This window comes from Panthera uncia, assembly GCF_023721935.1.
Source record: "Panthera uncia isolate 11264 chromosome A3 unlocalized genomic scaffold, Puncia_PCG_1.0 HiC_scaffold_11, whole genome shotgun sequence".
NCBI classification, from domain to species: Eukaryota; Metazoa; Chordata; class Mammalia; order Carnivora; family Felidae; genus Panthera; species Panthera uncia.
In genome coordinates, this window is record NW_026057578.1 from 88,201,141 (window position 1) to 88,222,448 (window position 21,308).

At 47.0% G+C, this 21,308-nt stretch overlaps 1 protein-coding gene, 1 non-coding gene and 1 pseudogene across 6 annotated transcripts in view; 1 reads left to right on the plus strand and 2 right to left on the minus strand.

The window, feature by feature from the left end:
- The first annotated feature begins 436 nt into the window (after positions 1 to 436).
- Positions 437 to 6,235, plus strand: LOC125936031 (adaptin ear-binding coat-associated protein 1-like; annotated as a pseudogene).
- Positions 6,236 to 6,637: 402 nt separating this feature from the next.
- On the minus strand, positions 6,638 to 6,742 carry LOC125937227 (U6 spliceosomal RNA). Its single transcript, XR_007462311.1, has one exon. It is a non-coding gene; the product is annotated as a U6 spliceosomal RNA (small nuclear RNA).
- A 7,487-nt stretch (positions 6,743 to 14,229) lies between these two features.
- DCTN1 (dynactin subunit 1) overlaps positions 14,230 to 21,308 on the minus strand; it is a 30,936-nt gene continuing 23,857 nt past the window's right edge. For 3 of the 5 annotated variants that reach the window (XM_049651743.1, XM_049651739.1, XM_049651742.1), the window contains 16 exons: positions 21,062 to 21,222; positions 20,790 to 20,958; positions 20,444 to 20,512; positions 20,141 to 20,203; positions 19,876 to 20,025; positions 19,551 to 19,712; positions 19,336 to 19,467; positions 18,978 to 19,103; positions 18,581 to 18,723; positions 18,126 to 18,292; positions 16,709 to 16,723; positions 16,366 to 16,499; positions 16,064 to 16,250; positions 15,727 to 15,806; positions 15,128 to 15,217; positions 14,230 to 14,730 (listed from right to left, as the gene is read on the minus strand). In XM_049651743.1, coding sequence (XP_049507700.1) covers positions 14,593 to 14,730; positions 15,128 to 15,217; positions 15,727 to 15,806; positions 16,064 to 16,250; positions 16,366 to 16,499; positions 16,709 to 16,723; positions 18,126 to 18,292; positions 18,581 to 18,723; positions 18,978 to 19,103; positions 19,336 to 19,467; positions 19,551 to 19,712; positions 19,876 to 20,025; positions 20,141 to 20,203; positions 20,444 to 20,512; positions 20,790 to 20,958; positions 21,062 to 21,222 — 1,986 coding nt within the window. In that variant the 3' untranslated portion in view covers positions 14,230 to 14,592. The remainder of the gene's footprint in view (positions 14,731 to 15,127; positions 15,218 to 15,726; positions 15,807 to 16,063; positions 16,251 to 16,365; positions 16,500 to 16,708; positions 16,724 to 18,125; positions 18,293 to 18,580; positions 18,724 to 18,977; positions 19,104 to 19,335; positions 19,468 to 19,550; positions 19,713 to 19,875; positions 20,026 to 20,140; positions 20,204 to 20,443; positions 20,513 to 20,789; positions 20,959 to 21,061; positions 21,223 to 21,308) is intronic. The other 2 variants (XM_049651740.1, XM_049651738.1) reach the window with 1 other exon arrangement.

Here is a 21,308-nt window from a genome sequence, read left to right on the forward strand (position 1 = left end):
TTCTCAGGTGACTCCCTCTTTTCTCCATGTTAGGAGGCAGATTCCTCAGCAAATGTGATGCAAGCATAGTTAATTGGTAGAACCCAGTTTATATCCAGAACTCTAATAGCAATGGCTACTGAGAAATAAGGTTTGGGGCTTTCCAATCTGTGCAATTAGGAGGGTGAAAAGGAGGGGCGCCTGAGTGGCTCAGTCGGTTAAACATCCTACTTGATTTTGGCTTAGGTCATGATCTCACAGTTGGTGAGATAGAGCCCCAAGACAGCCTCTGTGCTGACAGCACAGGGCCTGCTTGGGATTCTCTCTTTCCCTTTCTCTCTGCCCCTCCCCTGCTTGCTCTCTTTCTCTGTCTCTCTCAAAATAAATATAAACGTGAGAAAAAAATTAAATAAATAAAAAGGAGGGCAAAAGGGATCTTAAGAGAGCCTATCCAAGAATGTACCACAAGGTTTCTAAGTCTTTACCAACTGGTAAAGCTATATTTGGTCTTCCAATTGACTATGATGTGTTTGTGCCGTAAAATAGAACGCAAGGTAAGGGAGGTGTGAGTGAGAGGCATCCCCTCCCCTAACTGTGCCCAAGCCTGGGTCATTCAGCCACGGCTAGGAAGCTGACTCTGCAAGAACATGGCAGTCTCTCATGAACCACATGAACAGAGTGGGGCTGGAGGACTTTCCTGCCAAAGGGACAGGTGCTGGGTGTCAGATCCCAAAGAATCTACTGTATAGGAGTCCTCCTTACCCACGGTTTCACTTTCTGCAGTTTCAATTACCTGCAGTCATCCGTGGTCCAGAAGCAGGTGATCCTCCTTTATCAGCAGGTCAGAAGTAGCCTAACGGTATGTCACAGTGCCTACGTCATTCACTTCACTTCATCTCATCATGTGGGCCTGTTATCATCTCACAGCATCACAAGAAGAAGCATGAGTACCATACCATAAGCTATTTTGAGAGAGAGAAAGACCACATTCATATGACTTTCTTTATAGTATATTACTATAGTTGTCTTATTTTATTATTGTTGTTATTAATATCCTACTGTGCTTAATTGATAAATTAAACTTTATCATAGGTATGTTATATATAGGAAAAAACAGTATATACAGGGCCTGGTACTATCTGCAGTTCAGGCCTCCACTGGGGGTCTTGGAATATGTACCCCATGGGTAAGGGATAACTACTCTACTTGTTTTCCAGCACTGCTTTGGAATTTTTTCCCTTTTCTTTCCTTTCTTTCATTGAAAAAAAAAGTAATTTCAGATGAACTTAGGGAGGGAAGAGAAGTAAATGTAAGAGTTCAGTTCATCTCAAACTAGAGTTTTTGATTCCTGCTGAGGTTGACTTTTTTGCAGCTAATATGAAACAATTGGAGTTTTTGTGAATTGCTATTCATAGTTATGCTTATATCAGTGTGTTTGTCTTTTTTCTTATTTATGCATAAGAATTATTTATCATCTATTGTAAATATTTTTCTGTATTTGTCATTTGTTATTCAATTTTGTCAATGACCTTTCCTTCTTTTCCAGGAGGTCCAGTGCACGTGTGTGCATGCATGTTTTAATGAGGTCAAATTTATCGATATTTTCCTTTAAGGTTTTAGTTTTGTTGCCAGTCTCAGAAACACTTTAACCACCACCAGGTTTATGTACACCTATGCTTCCGTCTAGTTCTAAAAGCCGTCTGACTTGAATTTAGTATATGGTGTAAGACAAGGATTTAACTTTATGATTGTTCCCCTGTGTTACATCACCATTTGTCAAATTATGTATCCTCTATCCACTAGTTTGAAATGCTGCTCTTATCACATCCCAAATGTTCCGTGTGCTGAGTCTGTGCTCAGCCAACCATCCTGACAGCACGTGACACACGCAGTTACCTTTTGCTACCATCTGCTCTGCCCTCAAACCACTCTGCTCTGCATTTTGTTCCTACCATGTCACAAACATTTCTCTGGCAAAACTCATCATCAGACTCCTAATAGCCCAAGTCTGTGGATGCTTTTCAAGGCTTTTCTTGACGGGCCTCTCTGTTACCTTCGACATTGTTGAAAATTCCTTCCTTCCTGAAGTCCCTCGTTTCGAAGTGGTTTTGTTTGCCTGTTTGTTTTGGTATATTTTGGGACTTCTGATCATTAGGTATCTGCATCTTCATCTTTGCTAAATAATGACACAGTGTTTTCCAGAAGGAATGTAGTATGCATACCCCCACCAGCAGTGTGCAATGGCCTAATGGGATTATTCAAGGACAAGCATTGGTAGAGCTGGTATGGTCCAGATCTCTTGTCCCATGGCATTTGCTCAGTTCCCCCTTTGCACATTCACCCCACAAATCTCTGTCTTGTGAACTTGAGTCCTGCTGCTGGCCTAAGCCAGCCCCATGACCATCCCCACTCTCCCCACAACACAAACCAACTGTCAGCTTTAAAGTGTCACCTTCCTAAAACCGCATTTTTGCATTTTGTTCTCTGTTCCCAAATCACCAGAGGATTTCCAGGGCAGTCAAATGAAGTCTGAGCTCCTTGGATTGGCACCCAAGGCCTTCCCTTGCCAAACTTCCTTGTTCTTCCTAACACTTATTTTCCCCCACTCTCTACAGGGGAGCACTTGAATCCAGGCAAGGAGATCCATCCTGATCTGGGATTGTAAACCAGGACAGCCACTCTGCAAGAACAATGTGGAGATAGTTAATAAGGATGAAAATACACATACCAAATTAATGAAGTTTTGGGGTGATAGGGGGGTTCATGGGGTCTGTAGCCAACAGCCAAGAAAGAATTCTTGAAGATGTCTTTGGTGCAAAAATGGTGATTTTATTAAGGCATGGGGACAGACCCATGGGCAGAAAGGGCTGCACTGGGGGTGTGATGGGTAACTCATTATATACCCTAGGTTGGGAGGGGGTGAGGGATGAAGTCTCTAAGGTATTTTGAGAACAAGATTTCCAGGACCTTGAGGGGCTAGCTGTTGCCAGGGAAACACCACTTATTACTGTTTAATGAAACCTCAGTCATGAGACCCTTCATATGCATATCAGGAGGCTATAAGCTTGGAGTATGATTGCCAGCATATATTTTGGGGCAGTTGAGATAAAGGAAGTAGATTTACAGGATCCCTGAGGTTGGGATAATGTAAAGCTAAGATTCTCTTTTGCCCCTAGCAAAGTGTCATCCTGAGGTAGCTGAGCTCCTAGAGGGAGGTCACTCTGCAGGTTTCAAGGACCTGTCAGTGGGCTGTAGGCAGTAAAGAAATTCAATTTTTCATTTGCCTTAGTTTCCCACATTACCATGGCAAGCACTTAAACCCCTTTGCTTTGTTCTTGGGTAGCCAGGAGTGTCGGAGCAATATCACACATATTTTCCTGGGGTGGGGGGTGCTGTTAGCCTGTATTTTGCCCTCCGCTTGCCCTACACTCCCTCATCAAAATGACTAAGCAATTTCACTTTTGTACATGTGTACCAGGCCAAGTAAACAAGGATATTTACATCGCGTAGTTTATAGGTGCTCAAACTTGGAATCAACCCAGATGTCCATCAAGAGTAGAACGGATAAGTAAGTTCCAGCCTCTGCACCCCTCGTCATTCTATATCCCCACTGACCTAGTGTCAGGGGGGATGTTTCTTTTTCAGAAAACATGTCTTCATTTAAAACAGGAGCCCAAGGGCACTTGGGTAACTCAGTCAGTTGAGTGTCCAACTTTGGCTCAGGTCATAATCCCACATTCATGAGTTCGAGCCCTGCATCTGGCTCACTGATGTCATCGTACAGCCTGCTTCAAATCCTCTGTCCCCCTTTCTCTCTGCCCCTACCCCACTCAGGTTCTCTCAAAACTACATAAAAAAAACAAAAAAACAAAAAAACAAAAAAAAAAAACAGGAGTCCAACTACCTACTTTATAAAATAGTTAGGATTTTTTCCCACTGAAAAGTGAATTTCCTATATCATTGTGTAAATATATAGGAAAACTCTAACAAGTTGTGGTCAACTACTTGTGTTTTATCATTGTGTTAAGCGTCTAAGTGCTCTTTTTCTTTTTTAATCCATTTTAAAAAGTTAATGTACAGTAAAATCCATTCTCTTCTGGCAGTCAGTTCCATGAGTGTTAACAAATATTTACAGCATTTTTTTTTAACAAAGGAGTGTCCATATGGGTCTAAAGTAATTTATCTTAGATTTTGTCCACTGAGACTTTGGAAAACAAAGTTTGATTTCACAATTTGGTAGGCAAGCTGTATTTACTCCACAAGTTCACAAAACTTGAATTTCACCTATTGGTCCTTGCTCAATTGTTTGCATAGGTTCTCACTGTCTTCTAGAACAGCCAGTCCTGGGCTAGCTCTTTCCATTAAGATTAGAAGGGAAAACAGGCCTGGCTTTCAACTGTCTACAGAACCTTGACAAGCCATTGCTGCAGGTGAAGGACCCAGCCAAGGGTCTTCTAAACCAGGTGTTCTCAGCTGCTAAGTACCTAGGTGACCTAAGACTCCAGGAGAGGGTCTTCCATATCTGAGCTACCTTGTCATCTAGAAAATGTCAAGATTTGATAACCTAGTGAACACTTGTCCTCTCACTTCTCCAAGAAAGGCAGGGAAACTTGGAACCTCAGTAGTCATACAGTTTTCACAGTACATTAAATCAACTAAGCTAACTGTTTAACCATAAGTCTACCATTTCATTTGTTTTGATATGATGCAAAAAAAAAAGTTTTTAAATTTTTCATTGATTGAAATCTAGAAATACCTGCATGGCATCCCATCAAGAGACCAGCTACTACCTCACCAATATTTTACCCCTCCCTACCCCAGTTGTTTTGACATTGTTTCTTCAACTGATGACTTCAAAAATGGGATGCTAAGCCTCCCAAGGCCATGGGATGCTGGCTTTGATGGCCAGCCCCTCTGGTGGGGTAGGAATTAACATATCTTACAAGTTTCCAGGTGGTGCTGGTGCTGGTGGCCAGAGAATCATACTTTGAGAATCACAGCTGTGATTTATAGGAAAAGCTAACAATTTACAGGAAATGTGAAAGGCAGAGGATCCTATTAACACCATGAGAATGTATTTTAAATTCAGACTCTGAGAAATAGTTCCTTTGACAAATAAATTATATGGAAAAATCAAGTAATAAAGAACCTAGAGAGGCACCTGGGTGGCTCAGTCAGTTGAGCATCTGACTCTTGATTTCAGCTCAGGTCATGATCTCACGGTTTTGTGGGTTGGAGCCCGGTGTCAGGCTCTGCACTCACAGTGTGGAGCCTGCTTGAGATTCCCTCTCTCCCTCTCTCCCTCTCTCTCTCTCTGTCTCTCTCTCTCTGCCCCTCCCCTGCTCACACTCTGTCTCTCTCAAAATAAATAAACAAACTTAAAAAAAAAAAAAAAAAGAAATTAAGAACCTAGAGATTAAAAGAGACTTAACAGGCATGGAGAGCAGGGCCAATATAGCAGCAAGGTGGAAATACAAGACTTGACCTGTGTATGAAGCTAGATGTCAACATCTACCAGATTTTGCCCAGGGCCTCCTACAGCAGGTACAGGCTGGAATTTGGGCCAGCCTGCTTAGACTGGGCACCTCCAAATCACTTCAAAATGAAAGGTTGCCTATCAACTCAAGTATAAAATATCACAGGAGCTCCTTGCTTGGGCACCAACAGAAAACAATATCTTACCATTGATGAGGAGGTAGGGGCAGATTCCAGCTTCTACTGTGTTCCGGGACTACACTGGGCATAGTGCTTTCATTGACATTTACTTCATAGATCAGGGTGATGCCTTTGACTTTAACATCCTTCTGCAAAATCACCTCAAGTAGGTAAAGCAAGTATCTAAGATGTCCAAAGAATCTCAAGAACTAGACATTCATCCCAAATTGGATCTGGGCTTCAAGGAAGGACAGATCACCAAGTTGAGTAATAGTAACATTGCAACCAAGAGATGATATGTTTCTAAGCCCAGGACTACTAAACTTAGGCACTGGGAGTTTAAGTTTACTCCTAGCCCCACCTGGAGGCAAAGTCACTATTTCCCCCTCCATCCTCAGAGGTTGCCACGAGCAGTCATGTTGCCCCCACCACCCATTCCAAATCTAACCATGGAGGCAGTAACATAGATATCCTAGGCTTCTCCCATTCTTGTCATAACACCAGCTCCAGTCTCTGAGAAATGACTTGGGGAGACTTTGGCACTGCTTCCAGCTCTGTTCCAAACCTGGCACCACAGCCATCCAACTAAGTCCAGGACTGAATAGCCTTGGCAGAACACCAAGAACAGACTTGAAGAATAAAAATGACCTTGAGAAGATAGGATAGAAAACCCCGTGTTTGATGAAGAAAATGGCGGAGGTACAGAGAAGACTTTTTCTAAAGAATTGCAATATATAATGCATTTGTTTGGTGGATGATCAGAATACTTTTTTTTAATGTTTATTTATTTCTGAGAGACAGAGAATCTCAAGCAGGTTCCACACTGTCAGTGCCAAGACCCATACAGTGCTCCATCTCACAAACTGTGAGATCACGACCAGAGCCAAAGTCAAGAGTCAGACACTCAACCAACTGAGCCACCCAGGTACCCTGGATGATCGGAATACTTACACTAAGACAGTGCATATTTTTTTTTCTTTTTTCTTTCTTTCTTTTTTTTTTTTTTTATATGGAACGCTTCACGAATTTGCGTCATCCTTGCGCAGGGGTCATGCTAATCTTCTCTGTATCGTTCCAATTTTAGTCTATGTGCTGCCGAAGCGAGCACAAGACAGTGCATATTCTTGAAGACATTGCCATAGAGTTCATTCTGAAACGACGCACAAGGGAATGTCAAATGAAAGACAAGGTAAGTACAAGTTGAGGATTCATCTTTTTGATATGAAAGGACCCAGGGAAGTTTGCTAAGGTTACTCGTGATTACTGTGAATGAAAATTTGAAACGAGCCGGAAAATAATTTGACGAAGCCTACTATGGATCTTGACACTTTTTGTAATTTATGAAGCTTCAGTATCTTGTGTGGAAACCATATATAATAACTGAATATTTTCTACAGTAAGGTCCGTGTAATTGAAAGATGGAGAAACACAAAATTTTCATGTCTTCAATTTTAGAGTGATATTTGAGATTTTAATTGCCTGCTTTGATAATACCATATTTGAATTACTCATTGGGTTTTAATGACCACACAAAAGTTAAATTATCTTGCAAACCACACAGTTCCTTCTGACTTTTGACTATCTAAATGATGAAGTAGTACTTATATTAGATGACTTTGTGCCATTGTAAGCTATACTATAGCTATTTATTTTTATTTTTTAAGTGATTTATTTTTGATAGAGGAAGCACGAGCAGGGGAGGGACAGAGAATGAGGGGGACAGAGGATCTGAAGCAGGCTCTGTGCTGACAGCAGAGACCCCACTTGGGGCTCAAACTCACAAACCTTGAGATCATGACCTGAGCTGAAATCAGACACTTAACTGACTGAGCCCCTACTATAACTATTTAATGTTATATATTATATATAAATATGTAACTATTTAACCAGCTGCCCCTACTATAGCTATTTAATATGTGAAATCTAAATGTCACCTTTACCCTGTGATACCTGAACCCAAGTTCCTAGACAACAGTAATCTAACAGATTATTAAGGATACTAAATGGTTTAATCACTATAATGTACACCTGCAACTAATATCTAACTGGGATTTAAATAAAAAATTTAACAAAAGATAGTAAACTGGTTTGTGTTTCTCTTAAGTAGATGATATGGGAATATAGTCTTTTGTACTACTGTTTATCTGCCTTAAAAGATAATTTTCTTCAGGGACACCTGGGTGGCTCAGTTGGTTGAGCATCTAATGCACTGGGTGTGGAGCCTGCTTGGGATTCTCTCTCCCCCTCCCTGACTCACACACATGCTCGCTCACTCTCTCTCTCTCTCAAAATAAATAAACTTAAAAAAAAAAAAAAAGATAATTGCCTTCCATGTCCTTTTCTTTAGATAGCAAGTGATTTTGGGGAGAAACTAAATTTCACGTGAATGCTTGTGTTGGAAGGCTTTTTTGACTTAAAAGCTCTGGGGCTTAGACAATAATATTTGTCAAGTTGTAGAACTCATTTTCCTGGATCAGATTAAAGCTTCTAAAATACATGTTTTTAGCAGTAGTTGGAATGGAATTGCTTAAAACGCTGATGCCAGAATAAGCATTTGGGGTAGTGTTTTATTAACATATTTGTTAGCACTTGTTGATTGTGAAAATGTGTACTCGATTAAAATCAAATATGGTTTATGGAAACCACTTCCTCAACTTCCTGTAGTTCAGGATATACATATTTTGTGTGTGTTTAGGTATTAAATTATTATTACACTCAAAATAAGGATTGAAATTACATTTAAAGAGATCAGTGAATATCACTATTTGTGAAATTGAGCATTTTGTGCGTTTATAAACAGTATAAATCAATAATTGGGAAATTCTACTTTCTTAACCTATTAATACTAGGAAAAAATATGAAAAATTAAACAAACAAAAAAAGGACTCATGGGGCGCCTGGGTGGCGCAGTCGGTTGAGCGTCCGACTTCAGCCAGGTCACGATCTCGCGGTCCGTGAGTTCGAGCCCCGCGTCAGGCTCTGGGCTGATGGCTCGGAGCCTGGAGCCTGTTTCCGATTCTGTGTCTCCCTCTCTCTCTGCCCCTCCCCCGTTCATGCTCTGTCTCTCTCTGTCCCAAAAATAAATAAAAAACGTTGAAAAAAAAAATTTAAAAAAAAAAAAAAAAAAAGGACTCATGACTCTGGGGACACAAATCTTTAAATTGGAAACCCTTCTCTGTCCCAGAACTAAAACTAGTGGACAGTCTTTTTCTTAACTTTACCATTGCAAGCTGGTTTATGTAATTTGGTATCATACTTGTTATGTTACTTGCTATGTATCTGCTGTCTCCTGCTCACTAACAAGGCGAGAATAGTGGGACTTACCATACCTGTGGCTTACTGTGAACGGCTCAGCAGCCCAGGGAGAAGTGACTCGAATGCCTATAAAATTCTCCACCTTCTAAATTCAAATTTTTTCAGTCATCTCAGACCCTCACATACCTCTTTGTGAAGTCCTATTTAGCAATTTCAGGAGACAAAAAATCTCTGCATTTCTTTCTCCCCTAAGCCAATTCTCTGAAAGTGGACAGAATGACCTGAGTGCTTATAAATCCAGAATTTGGGCAGGGATAGGGATGGAGAAAGTTAACCTTTCTTGGCGCTGCTCTGTATCCTTCTTTATCCTGCTGCATCCGCTGCATCCAGTGCTGACCGCAGCTCCATCACCTTCTTGTACATTCACATGTCCCTTCCTATGGTAAAAGGTGGCATCAATGGCATCTCCACTATCCTCTGTCGGTTGAAAAGCACATCATCTTTGGCCAGTAGGTATGGCTTGGTTGAAGGAAGTTCAAGGGGCTTCTCAGTTATATTCTACGGAAGTGTTTGTTTTCTTGTAGCTCCATCCTGTTGTCACACGTGAAGCAAAGCTTCACTTGGTATTGGCCCCATTGTTCAATCAAAAGTCATGGGTTTGGAGTTTCTAACCTAACCTGTGGAGCAGAGAGTTCGAAAGCACTCAGCTCATGATCAATACCCACGTTGCCATACTGCCTGGGTATCTGGTCCCTTTCTGTAAACATTTTTTGGTCAATCTTGCAGTTCTTCAGTAGAAATATGTTACAGCATCATTTATAAAGTTGAAGGGCCATAGCTCCAGCTAATTGACAGGCTTCCCAAAGCGAAGGCTCTACTACCCAACACCTAGAGAACCTCAAAAGCAGTTACCGTCCCACCACTTTTCCTTCCCTCTGCCCCTTTCCGTGTACAGTGCTGTGAGGAGGTTGTTCCTTCTCAGATGAATGGGGCCCATCAGTTTGGTTAATTAAAGGACAATCTGAAGATTGTCTGTTAGGGTGAGGGTGGGGTTGGAAGATATAATTTCTTAGCACTTACTTGGATGCCCTTATGGACTAAATGTGTTCCTCAAAATCCATGCTGATATCTAATCCTTAATGTGACAGTATTTGGAGGTAGGGTCTGTGGGAGGTGATTAGGTCATGAGTGTGGAGCATCATGAATAGGACTAGTGCCCTCCTAAGAGGCCACAGAGTTTACTTACTTTCTGCCATGTAAGGGTCTGAGAAGTCAGCTGCCTGCAACCAGAAGAGCACCTTCTCCAGAACCTCATTCTGCTGGCACCCTGATCTCAGACTCCCAGCCTCCAGAACTGAGAGAGATCAATGTTTGTTGCCAATAAACCATCCCATCCATGGTATTTTGCTCCAGCAGCCCAGGGGAAGACTGAGGCTAGCAATCTGAATGGAGGAAATCCTTATATTTAGCTTCAACGTCTATTCTCTCTTGACTCTGCTTCTTTATCTCTTCCTAACTTTGGGTCCATTTTGTTTTCATTGTACTCCCCTTCCGGCAGCTCTATGCTTGCAGAGCCATGGCAGGACATCTTTAAATTAACATTTTAAATAGAAAACAGGGGCACCTAGTTCGCTAAGTCAGTTGGGCATTCGGTTTTTGATTTCGTCTCAGGTCATGATCTTGCGGTTCATGAGATGGAGCCCCATGCTGGGCTCTGTGCTAACAGTGCGGAACCTGCTTGGGATTCTGTCCCTCTCTTCCTCTCTCTTCCTGCCTCTTCCTGCCCCTCCCCCACTCACACATGCACGCTCGCTCTCTCACTCTCTCAAAAGAAAAAAAAGAGAAAAAACCCTAAAAGGAAACTCTCCACAATCATTAGTGACTAAGTACCGGGAACCTATGTTCTCAATCTTCCTCCATGTTATGTTGTTTGTGTTCTCAAGATGATAATACGTGTATAAATTGCTGACACATTAAAAATAAAGTTTAAAGTATATACATATAAAGCATATATTGGTGCAATAATGGTAATTTAGAACAAGGGACTCAAGAGACAACTATTTGTAGTGTGCTGTCTTTCCCTTGAACCTTACCCAAATACACATGCTGTAAAACAAAACATTTATGATACAATCAGGGAAATTTGAACACTGGATATTTGGTGAAGTACAGTTTTGGGGCACGATAATGGTATTGTAGTTTTTTTTTAAAAGAACTATCTTTTAGGGATACTAAAATACTTTGAAATGAAATGGTAAGATGATGCCCGGGGTTTGCTTCAAAACAATCTGGGGGGAAAGAAGAGTGAAGGAGTGTCGAGGAAATAAGAATTGTCATGAAATGGTGAATACAGGCAAATGGAGATTCATTATACCCTACGCTCTTCACTGAACGTTAAAATTTCCCATAATAAAAAGTAACAAAACAAAACACAGAGTGACAGACATATATTTACTCCGACACCAGTTATTTAAACAAGACGAGTCCAGGTCTCACTCCCAAACTCCCCAGGCTTCCGGAGAGGAATGGAAGCCAAATGTCCCAGGCCACCCCTTTGAGCACCTCAGCAGTAACGGCCATCTGTCCCTGGGAGCAGCAGTACCAGTCTCAGCTTGCACATGTGGTAAAGATGAAAGAAGCCTGGATGAACGACATGTTTCTCAACATACATATTGGAGAGAACTACATGGATCACAACACCCACAGGAAGGTAGGAGGAACCCTCACCCTCAGGTCCCATGTTCTCCAGGTGCCCTGGGCCTACTTGACAGGGGTAAAGGTATTCCATCCTCTGAAGCTGCCCTAGTTGGGCACCTGGAGCTGTGGAGCACACGTGCTCTTGGTTCACTTTCAGCTCCAAGGCTGGGTAGGGCACAGTCAGCTCTGGGGCCTTGCACGTTTCCTAGGATTAGCCAGCAGAGACTCAAGTCTCCGTACTGCCTCCATTCCTGCTCCCCACTGTGGGGTAGCACAGAAAATGGGAACCAAGCGAGCAAATTCAAATTGGGGTGGGGAGGGAGAATGCCACAAACCTTTGATTCTCCTTCAGTCTTGGCCTGCTAAGAGTAGGAGGAAACAGTACCTGGACGGCAGAAAGTAAGATGATAACAGACCATGAAAACAAGCTAAAAGCTGAGCGCCAAGGACTGCCTATCCCTTGGGACCCAAAATATGATTATTTGTGTCATATGTATGTCTGAGGAACATGGCTACTTGTATTTCATTTATTCAGTTTCAGCCTCTCCCAAATATCCTTTTTTATTGAGTACCTGTGTCAAGCATGGTATCTCATTTAATCTTCCCCTAGAAATTACCTGTGGAAGGAACACCACCTGAGGAAGGTGCTATTAGCCTCAGTACAGATACAGAAACTGGAAACAAGAGCTTAAGCAACTTGCCCAAATTCACACAGCTTATAAGAGGAAGAGCTGGAATATGAGCCTTATTCTTACTTCACAAAGCTGCTATGTTGGGGAAATTGATGTTGACCCTAGGAATCTGCCCAAGAGCCCCAAAAAGAGAGGGGTTCCTAGGTGACAAAATTGAGACTGTTTATACCCTGCCCCTGCCAATCGCCAGCCAGTCTGCCTGGTTCTCATGGCACAACTGGGAGTTGAGTGGATGCATCAAAGGAGGTTCTTCCCATGCTGTGCTCCATCCTTGGTACAGGGTGCCTCACTAGGCTTCTCTACCCCATCATCACATCCCAGTTTCCAGAAACCTCTTGGGCCCCATGAGGAGCTCCCATTACCATCTGTAGTGATGCTTGCATCAGCTTCCACGATTGAACACTGGGACACAGTGCACACATGCTGCTCTCTCCCCTTTCTTGCCACCATGCCCCAGTTTCTGCTCCCTCTATCCCACCAAGACTGCTCTGGTCAGTTCATCAGGCATCTAAGAATCAGGTGCTACTTTCCAGAATGCAGCCCACAGGACCTCTGAGCTGTATCAGAGCCTGCTGACTACCTCTCCTCCTTGGCCTTGTGACACTTCCTCTGGGGACCTTTCTCCAATGGATGCTCCCTTGAGCTCCACTGCAGGCTCTGTAACACTCAGGACTGCCCCGGGCTCTTGCCTCCCCCTGCCCTGGACACTCTCCTCGGGTGACTTGAGGCCTCACCTCATTTCCAGGCCTTCAGTTGCTTGCTCTGCCTTGACCAAGTCCTTTGGGCCAGTGCCTTTCTGCTCACCTCACTACTTCAGGAGTTGGATGGCTGCAGGGCATGGGATCCGGCTTTCCTGGTGGCCAAGTAATGCAATCCCAGCAAGTGAGGGAGGGAAAACTTGGAGCAACAAAAGAAGACAGGAGGAAGAGGAGGTGAATCTGCTCTCCATCCTTACATCAATCCCAATGGAATGTTCCAGCTGGGCACAGTGTTTCTCAACAGTCTATCCAGAGACGGTACACACAGGCAAGGGGTTAGCTGTGTCTTTGTGAAGCAGCGGCCAACTCCTAAAAACATACCTCATTTCTTTTTCTTCCCTGCCTAGCTTCCCTCAATCCTCTTCCTCCATCTCAGTGCTTGGGGATTGCAGCTGCCTTAAGCACTAGCACTTCAGCTTTGCCTCCGCCTCGATTTTCTGAGGAACCTGAACTAAGACACTACACCTCATCCAAATCTCCAACCACCACTGACACAGCTCGTTCCCCTATCTGTATCTCCAACCTAGACTTCCCTAAGCTCCAGACCCAGCTGGCTCCAACTGCCAATGGCCATCTGCACTCGGGCATTCTCACAAGCACCTCAAACTCATTTTCGAAATGAAACTCACAGTTCTCTTCCCCAAATGTGTACTCTTCTCCTGTGTTTGGGGGGATGAAGAAATAAAAGACATCTTGTTGGAACTCTGTTTGTCTAAAGTGAGTGACAGATGGGTTAACTAACGATTACAATGGAAAGAGAGGCTTCCTGGCATAAAGCAGTGTTGCAGGTGCGTGTACTGGGGAAGAGAAGAAAGCCTGCCATGCACCAGGCACGGTGCTAGAAGCCCATGTGCATTATCTCATTTAGCCTTCACAGCAACCCTGTAAGGTATCATTCTTTCCATGCTGTGATTCAGAAACAGACTAAAGAACTGGTTGAGAGACACATGGAGGTTGGGTAGCTGAGCCTAAGTCCCAGCTCTCCTAACTGAAGATGAACTTAGGTGCCAAACCCTTGGTCCAGCCCTTTCCCCCTTGTTCACAGTAACTTATTGCACATGAACATTCTATCGTTTGAGAGGCTGTGCCTCTCAAATTTGGCACAGCCAAAGCCTCCTCAGCATCCCTTCTTCTCCACTCCCACTCTGAGCTGAAAGGCCCAAGTCCCACTCCCAACAACACACAGAAAGCACTGAAGCAGAAGTTGCTTTAATCAAGGGGTGAAGTCCTCTATCATGGGGACCTCACTGAACCTTTGGTGGTGGGGTCTCAGCCTACCCCCCACATGCCCTGAGGCCCCTCAGGAAGGAGGGAACAGCTGAACAGCAAATTCTGGCAGAGGCCAGGGAATGGAAATAGGGGAACCCAAGTCGAGGGGCAGGAGCAGGGCACTGACTGGCAGAAGTGAAGCTGAGTAGGGCAGGAACAGCTGTACACACACGGTTCTACAATGGGGACTAACTGAGGTGGCTGTGCATCAGGCAGAGTGGCACCAGGAGGGCTGAGGGTAGAAGTGGATGGGGCAAGGGGTGGGTGTGGGAGAGGAGAAGGAGCACTTAGGAGATGAGGCGACCATGAAGCTGGTGCAGCTGCTCCTGGGTCAGCACCAGCCGGTGTCGCTGTCCAAGGCCAGCTGCGCACGAGAAGGTCACTTTGCCCATGTAGACAGTGTCGTCCTGCTGCTCCTCCTTGGCCTGGGAGTTGGCAAGGGGAAGAGGTCACCTGAGCTGTGTGCCACTCACAAGGCCTCTGAGCATGGAGACTAAGGCAGTCCCTGTGAGATAGGCTTTGAGGATCCTAAACTATGGTGACCACATATTTCAAATCAGAATTGAGGTACATAGTCTGACAAGGGAGTTTTGAGTCTCTCCTGGTGTCAAAAATCATAGATGTTTAACTGCTAAAATACTGAATTTCTGGAAGCACTGCAAGCACTCTTGAGTCCCTTATAAGTAAGACTTGGCCAGGCAACTCATGTTGTGTAGTTGTTGGACCTGAGACCCCAAAGCCCTCTTCATATTCTGGAGGAGAGGGGAAGGACCCGCGTGAACCCTCAATACTGCCCATCCTCCCCCCGATGCTCCCTCTTACCCTGAGGAAGGCTGATGAAGGGAAAGTGGCAAAGTCAGTGGGGACTGTGGCTCCAGGGCGCTGAGATACGGTCTCCTTAAGGACCTCATCCTGGCAAGGAGTGGAACAAGGGTTCATTGAGGGGACCCCCACAGGCTAGCCCAGTATCTCCCTGGCTTCACAGGGACACTAATATCAGGGGGCAGGGACCTGGTCCTCTCTGTCATCATACTTTTGCTCTCACCGCCAACCCCATCCAATATCCTTACTTTACAGATCCTTATCCTTTAAGGTCCAACTCAGATTCTACAGCCCCTGGGAAGCCATCCGCAACCATTCTACCCCACAGTGATCTCAGCACTGAAGAAGCTGCACCCAAACCACACACTCTTAAGATGATCCTAGCTCAACCCATTTTGTTGATGAGAATCTGTCTTCTGTCTGCACCGAGACAGTGAGCTTCCAAAGCAGGAACCCCACCTTGCCCTCTACCTCTTATCACAGGGCTGGGCTCAGAGGAAATATGGGAGTGCCTGTGGAAACAAATGTGCTAAGGATTCCACCAGGGACCACTATGAAGCAAACTCTGTAGACTGAGGAAGGGCAGGGTCTGAGCTAACCTTGAGTTTCTCGATGGTGTCACTTAAGGACTTGAGCTGAGCCACCTGCTCCAGGAGCTGGGCCGACGGGCTCTTGGCAGCTGTGGGGAGGGAAGGCTAGTGAGGCCCACCAAGGCCCAAGCAGGCAGCTGTACTGGATTAAGAGTCAGAAAGTGAAGATACTAGACCTTCTCATGGAGCAGGTACGTAATGGGTGAATCAAGCAAATTGAACACTGAGGCCAAAAAGCAATGCCAGGAAGAGCCTCTACAGTATGGCAGCTGCCTGGGTAGGGGTTACAGCCCTGGGGCAAAGGGAGGGGGTATATTATTAATCTCAGGGGTTGGTGGCTCCATACCAGGGCTGGTACGAGTGATATCTACTACGTGGGTGTGCGTGCTCAGTTGATTCAACGTCTCCAACAGCTGGCTGGTCTTACGATACAGCGCTCCAGCTGTTAGCTCACTATCAGGGCCCTCATGGGGTGAGAGCTTTGCCACATGCAGGGGGCGCAGGGCTGCTAAGGACGCCTTCATCTGGGCTCCCTGTGAAGGAAAGAAGAGGAATGGCAGTGAGAGGTGACAGAAGGCCCTGCCATCTATCATCAATGGGGCAGGGGGGGCTCCACCTGCACCCCAGTCCTCCTTGTGAACAACTCACCTTGAGGATGCTATTCTCATGCTGTAACTGGGAGATATGTAGCCTCATGGCAGAGATCTGCTGCAGCAGCAGGGGTGAATCCTTCACCAGCCCAGGGCCTGCAACAGACCCTGGAGCCTGCCCAGGGGTGCCTCCTGTGTGTACCAAGACAAATGCCATCAGCTCCAAGTGGAGAGGGCTGAAGATGGGCCCCATCTCCACTCAACCCCTCTCCTTATCCACTCCCACCTCCAGTCCTGCTTGCTCCCAAGGGGGGAGCCTTATCCTGCTCCCCCAGGCTGGTAACCCCCACCAGGGTGGGTTCCCACAGCCCCGGTAACCCCCCACCAGGGCGGGTCTCTACCTCGCTGCTGTTCTTCTGTGATCGGAATAGCCCATGGGGGAGCAGGAAGAGAGGAGAGAGGAGTTAGACAATTTGGGGCTAAGGGGTCACACCAGAGGAATGCTGGTCACAACCTACAGGGAAACCCTAATCACTCCTCCTCTAATAAGACCCTGCCTCTGCCCTCTGCATCTGGGGTATGAGCAAATACGTGTGAAGGAAAGATAAGAAAGAGGAATAAGGCCATGAGACGGGGTGCAGAGCATAAGGAAGAACAGCAGTGGGGGTGTGCGTGGAGGAAGCACTTGGGGCATGTGGCGTTCCAGCCTCCCTGCCTCATATTCCATCTCCAAGAAGGGCAGAGGGGATGCTCCCAAGACCCTGAGATGTCTGCACCCTAGTTTCCCACAGCAGCAAAGCTGAAGTTGAAGAAGCAGCCACATTCCTGCTCCTTGGGTTCCCCACTGTTCTGAGGCAAAAGACACTCTTTTTGGTGGGAAATTTTGTAAGTCTGAACCGGTATGTTTAAAAAGACTGTGCCAAAACAACACAACTTGGTAACTTCTGGAGACCCCTTCCCCAAAGAACAAGAGCCCACTGTACCACAGGAGTCCAAAGTCAACAAGGTACTTGGTCACCTCCCAAGATCAAGAGGCACCAGTGAGGGGGGCTTTGATGAGAACAAGACCCTGGGTGAGGCCAGGTGACAAGACAGGCATAGCAGGGGAGCGCTAGAGATCTTGAGGGCTTTAGGGCAAGAAGTCTGTCTTCTGGAGGTAAGAAACTGAAAAACTATAGAGCAGATGAGAACTAACATGGCAGTAGCCACCTCCATGATCCAGGAAAACTGGGGAGCCTGGGCCCAATAACCAGAAAAACTCCAGGTAAGGAGCCCTGACCACACTGGAGACCAGGCAGAGGTCAGTACACAAGCCCCAAGTGGGAGAAGTCAGCAAGGGGACAGACAACCACACCATGGAGTAAAGCCATGTGAATTCAGTAGGGGGAAATGCAAAGTGTAAGCAGAGGAGCAATCGAGTGCAGGAACCAGGCATGGCTGGATACGGCAGCAGAGTCAGCCCAATCTGCTGCAGGCTGATGACCCTCTGGGATATAGGGCTGGGACAGAAAGGCCAGACTGCAGGTCCAAAAGGGACATATGCTACAGTCTAACTGTTATGGTAATTCTGAGGTCCACTGACAAGTTGGTAATGGCCCACCTTGATCAGGGCTGGGGGAGCGGCGGGGGGTGGAAACCTCTGCACATATCTTCAGGAGAAGTAAAAACTTGGTGAAAAACTGCCAGAGTGAAACTGGGCGAGCACATTCCTGGCTGAACGTCCAGTAAGAGACGGGTAGAAGTCAAACTGAGGCCAAGGACAGGAGGGAGGCCATTCAATCTCCTCTGCACCAATGGTGCCTGTCCCACTGCACTCACCACCAGCAATGCCAGAGACCAGGGTAGCAATACCCGAGGGAGGGGGCCCCCGGAGCCCCTCAATCGTGCGCTTCGACTGGCTGTTCAGCCGCTGCTTTAGCTCTGCCTTCTCTGCCTCTAGCTGGTCAATGTCAGCCTGGAGTGCATCCATCGTCTCCTCAAACTCTCTGTGAAAAAGAAATCCGGGCTTAGGCAATGCCCTTTCCCCAGAGCCCCGTCCCCATTTCTCAGTCCAGACAGGTCCTTGGAGTAGCCCTGCTGGTGAGGAGCCAGGAGCAGCACATGATATGACTGGGGTGACACAATGGTGTTGGCAGTGGGGAAAGGAGATGGCATCCGCTCCCCTGGGGAGAGTCTCACTCTGATAGGGCCTGGATAGGGGGATGAGTTAGGAGGGAGACTGGCTGGCAGAGTGGAGGGGTGGAATAAGCAAGGGCCCAGGGAAGGTGCCTGACTTCTCCTTCTTCCGCAGCAGTGCCTGGGTCTCCTCCAGGCGAGTCTGGACTTTCTCGATGCGCTCATCTGCATCCTTGGCAGCACTGTCCAGCTTCTTCTCCAAGAGGCTTAGCCGCACGTTGGCCTCACTTAGTTCCTCCCCCTGGCGAAGGTCAGAGTGTCCAGTTCCCTTACACCCTCCTTTACATCCTCCCAGGGCCCCCAGGGACCTGTGACAGAGCACGAACCAGAAAGCTCCTAAAGGCCCACAGCTGTTCCCCACACTGATACAGGCGCCACTTCTCCCCTCAACCCTCAACCGGTCTCAGCCCCAGGAGATCCCCAACACTCAGTGCTGACCTGTACCTCAGCATACTTCCCAGTCCCCTAGCTCCTGAGCCTACCCTACACCCTCACCTTGATTTTGAGTGACTTCTTCAACTCCTTGATAACTGTCTCTCTATCTTCAAGCTTCAAGCCCAGGCCTTCAGCATCAGTGATCTCTGCACGAAGGGCTGCAGCCCGCAGCTCAACTGGGGGAGGCTAGGGGTCAAGCGAGAGCAGAGGCAGGGGTAGTGAGAGGAGGTCACCAACATTCTCCTTCCAGAGAGAGCTGGGCACAGGGAAAACCTTGCCTTCTAAGCAGGGCAGTGCCCTCTGGATTCCCCGCTCCCGCCTCCCCCAGGAGGAGCTGGTCCTTCCACAACCAGCAGCAGCTCTGCCAAGTCCTGTTCCCCTGAGCCCCCGAAGCCCCTCCACAGAGCTCCCCACCCACCTTGCTGGGGGGCCGCTCTGCATCATACTCTCCCTCCTGCATGGCCGTGGCCAGTTTGTTCATGGTACTGATGAGGATGTTGCTCGACTGGCGCAGACACTCATAGGGGCTGCTGGAGGGGGTACCGTAGATCTACAGGAGCCGAGGGCAGTAGTGAAAATCTCACACTGGCCATATCACTTCCCCACCATGTCTGCCCTGCCGTCCAGGCCTACCTGCTCGCTTGCTTTGAAAGCCAGCTCCTCCAGGGCAGCCACAGGCAGTCCCTCGTTCTCTGCCAGTGGGGCAATGAGCTGGGCGGCAGCAGCTGCCACCTCCTGCAGCACAGCCACCACCCACGTCAAGTGTTTCCTGCAGTCTAGGAGTGTGTCGGACACCTGTGCAACAGCCCAGAGTCAGGAGCCCACCCGGAGTCCAGCACCACAGTTCCCAGTTACCTTAAAACCATTCTTGTTCCCTGACCAGATCCAGATCTTGACACTCTAAGCCCTTCCTGGTTCTACTCAGCTTCCTTTCCTTCCCCCCATCGCTGCCCTAAACCTGTGGTCCAAAGGCCAGTGCAGCTGGGATCCCAGGAGCATCTGTCCCTGGCATTCGCCTTCGGATCTTCTTGCAGAACTGGCGGATGTCACTACATGATGTTTCCAGGTCCCGGAGCAGGAGGGCAATATCTGAAGCCTCCTGTCCACCCTACTCAGAGAATATGAAACGGACGGGGAACCAAGTCAGCATTAGGGCTGGAGGAGAGGAGGCAGGGGTTAACAAGGAGGAGGAGGAGGTCCAAGAGATCAAACTGTGCTCTCACCTGCAAGAAGGCACGCAGCCGTCCCACCTCTACGCTCATGCAGTCAAGGGCACTCTGGGTGAACTGTAAGGATAGATGCATGTGGTTGTCAGCCCCCAACAGGAGCCCTTCTGCACCATCACCATCCATCTCTAAGAAGTCCCCACCCTCCACTGACCCCCATAAAGATGTTCGTTCTCTGGCTTCCCTGATCTGACCTTGTTCCAGTCTTATGTGACACCTCTTGAGGGCCAGATCTCTTGATCTGATGTCCTCCATTTCTGATATCTACAGGGGGCTCAACCACTGGCCCAGAACCTTTACCTTAATGTGGTCAGCCAGCTGCATGGTACTGTCCTCGGGCTGTTCAGCAAGATGGATACTGTACAGATGCTGAGGGGAAATGACAGAGCAACAGGCAATCATTAGGTCTTGGAAGGACGGAGAATTCTTCCCAAACTGTAAATGGAGCCCCAGTCATCATGGGACTCCAGAGGTACAGGAGAATCTGAAACCCCCAGGGAACTGGATCCTCAGGCAAGCTCCTCTAAGAGCAAGTCAAGCCATAGGCAGCCAGCTGGGGACAGACAACCTTGGCTATGCTGCCAACAGCCCTACCAGGAAAAACCTTCCCTCCCTCCTATGCCAAGCCTGAACTCTTGCCCCAGACCTGGTAGTACTTGATGGCCTTAGTGAGAGGCTCTACGTTGACAGTCTCATCCAGCTGATCCTTGTGTAGCAGCTCAATGAGGAAATCCAAGGAGCGCTCGTGGGCACTCATCTCAGGGTAGAGGCTGCCAACCTTCTTATACACGTCCACACTGCACTGAGAGAGGGCGCTAGAGACCAGAGAAGGGTCCTCTGAGGCCAAGGCCTGCCAGGCAATGTCGGTTCTATCCAATCTCAGCCTGCGGCCCTAGAGTGGGGCCAGGGATCACTTACTGCTCATAGCGGTGGAGTGTGGCCTGCAATAGACTCAGTGAGTACACCAGCCCAGCAGCAAAGCTGAGCTGCTCCCCTGCAGCTCCTCGGAGCCCAGGCCTCTCTGAACAGTTTTCGCTTAGTTCAAACTTCTCCTGGGCCTGCTTCCGGATCAGCTCTGCCTGTGGGAAGAAGCACCAGGGACCTGGGGCTCAGAGAAGAGGATAGAGAACACAGACTCGGGAATACAGGACACAAAACTGAGCAA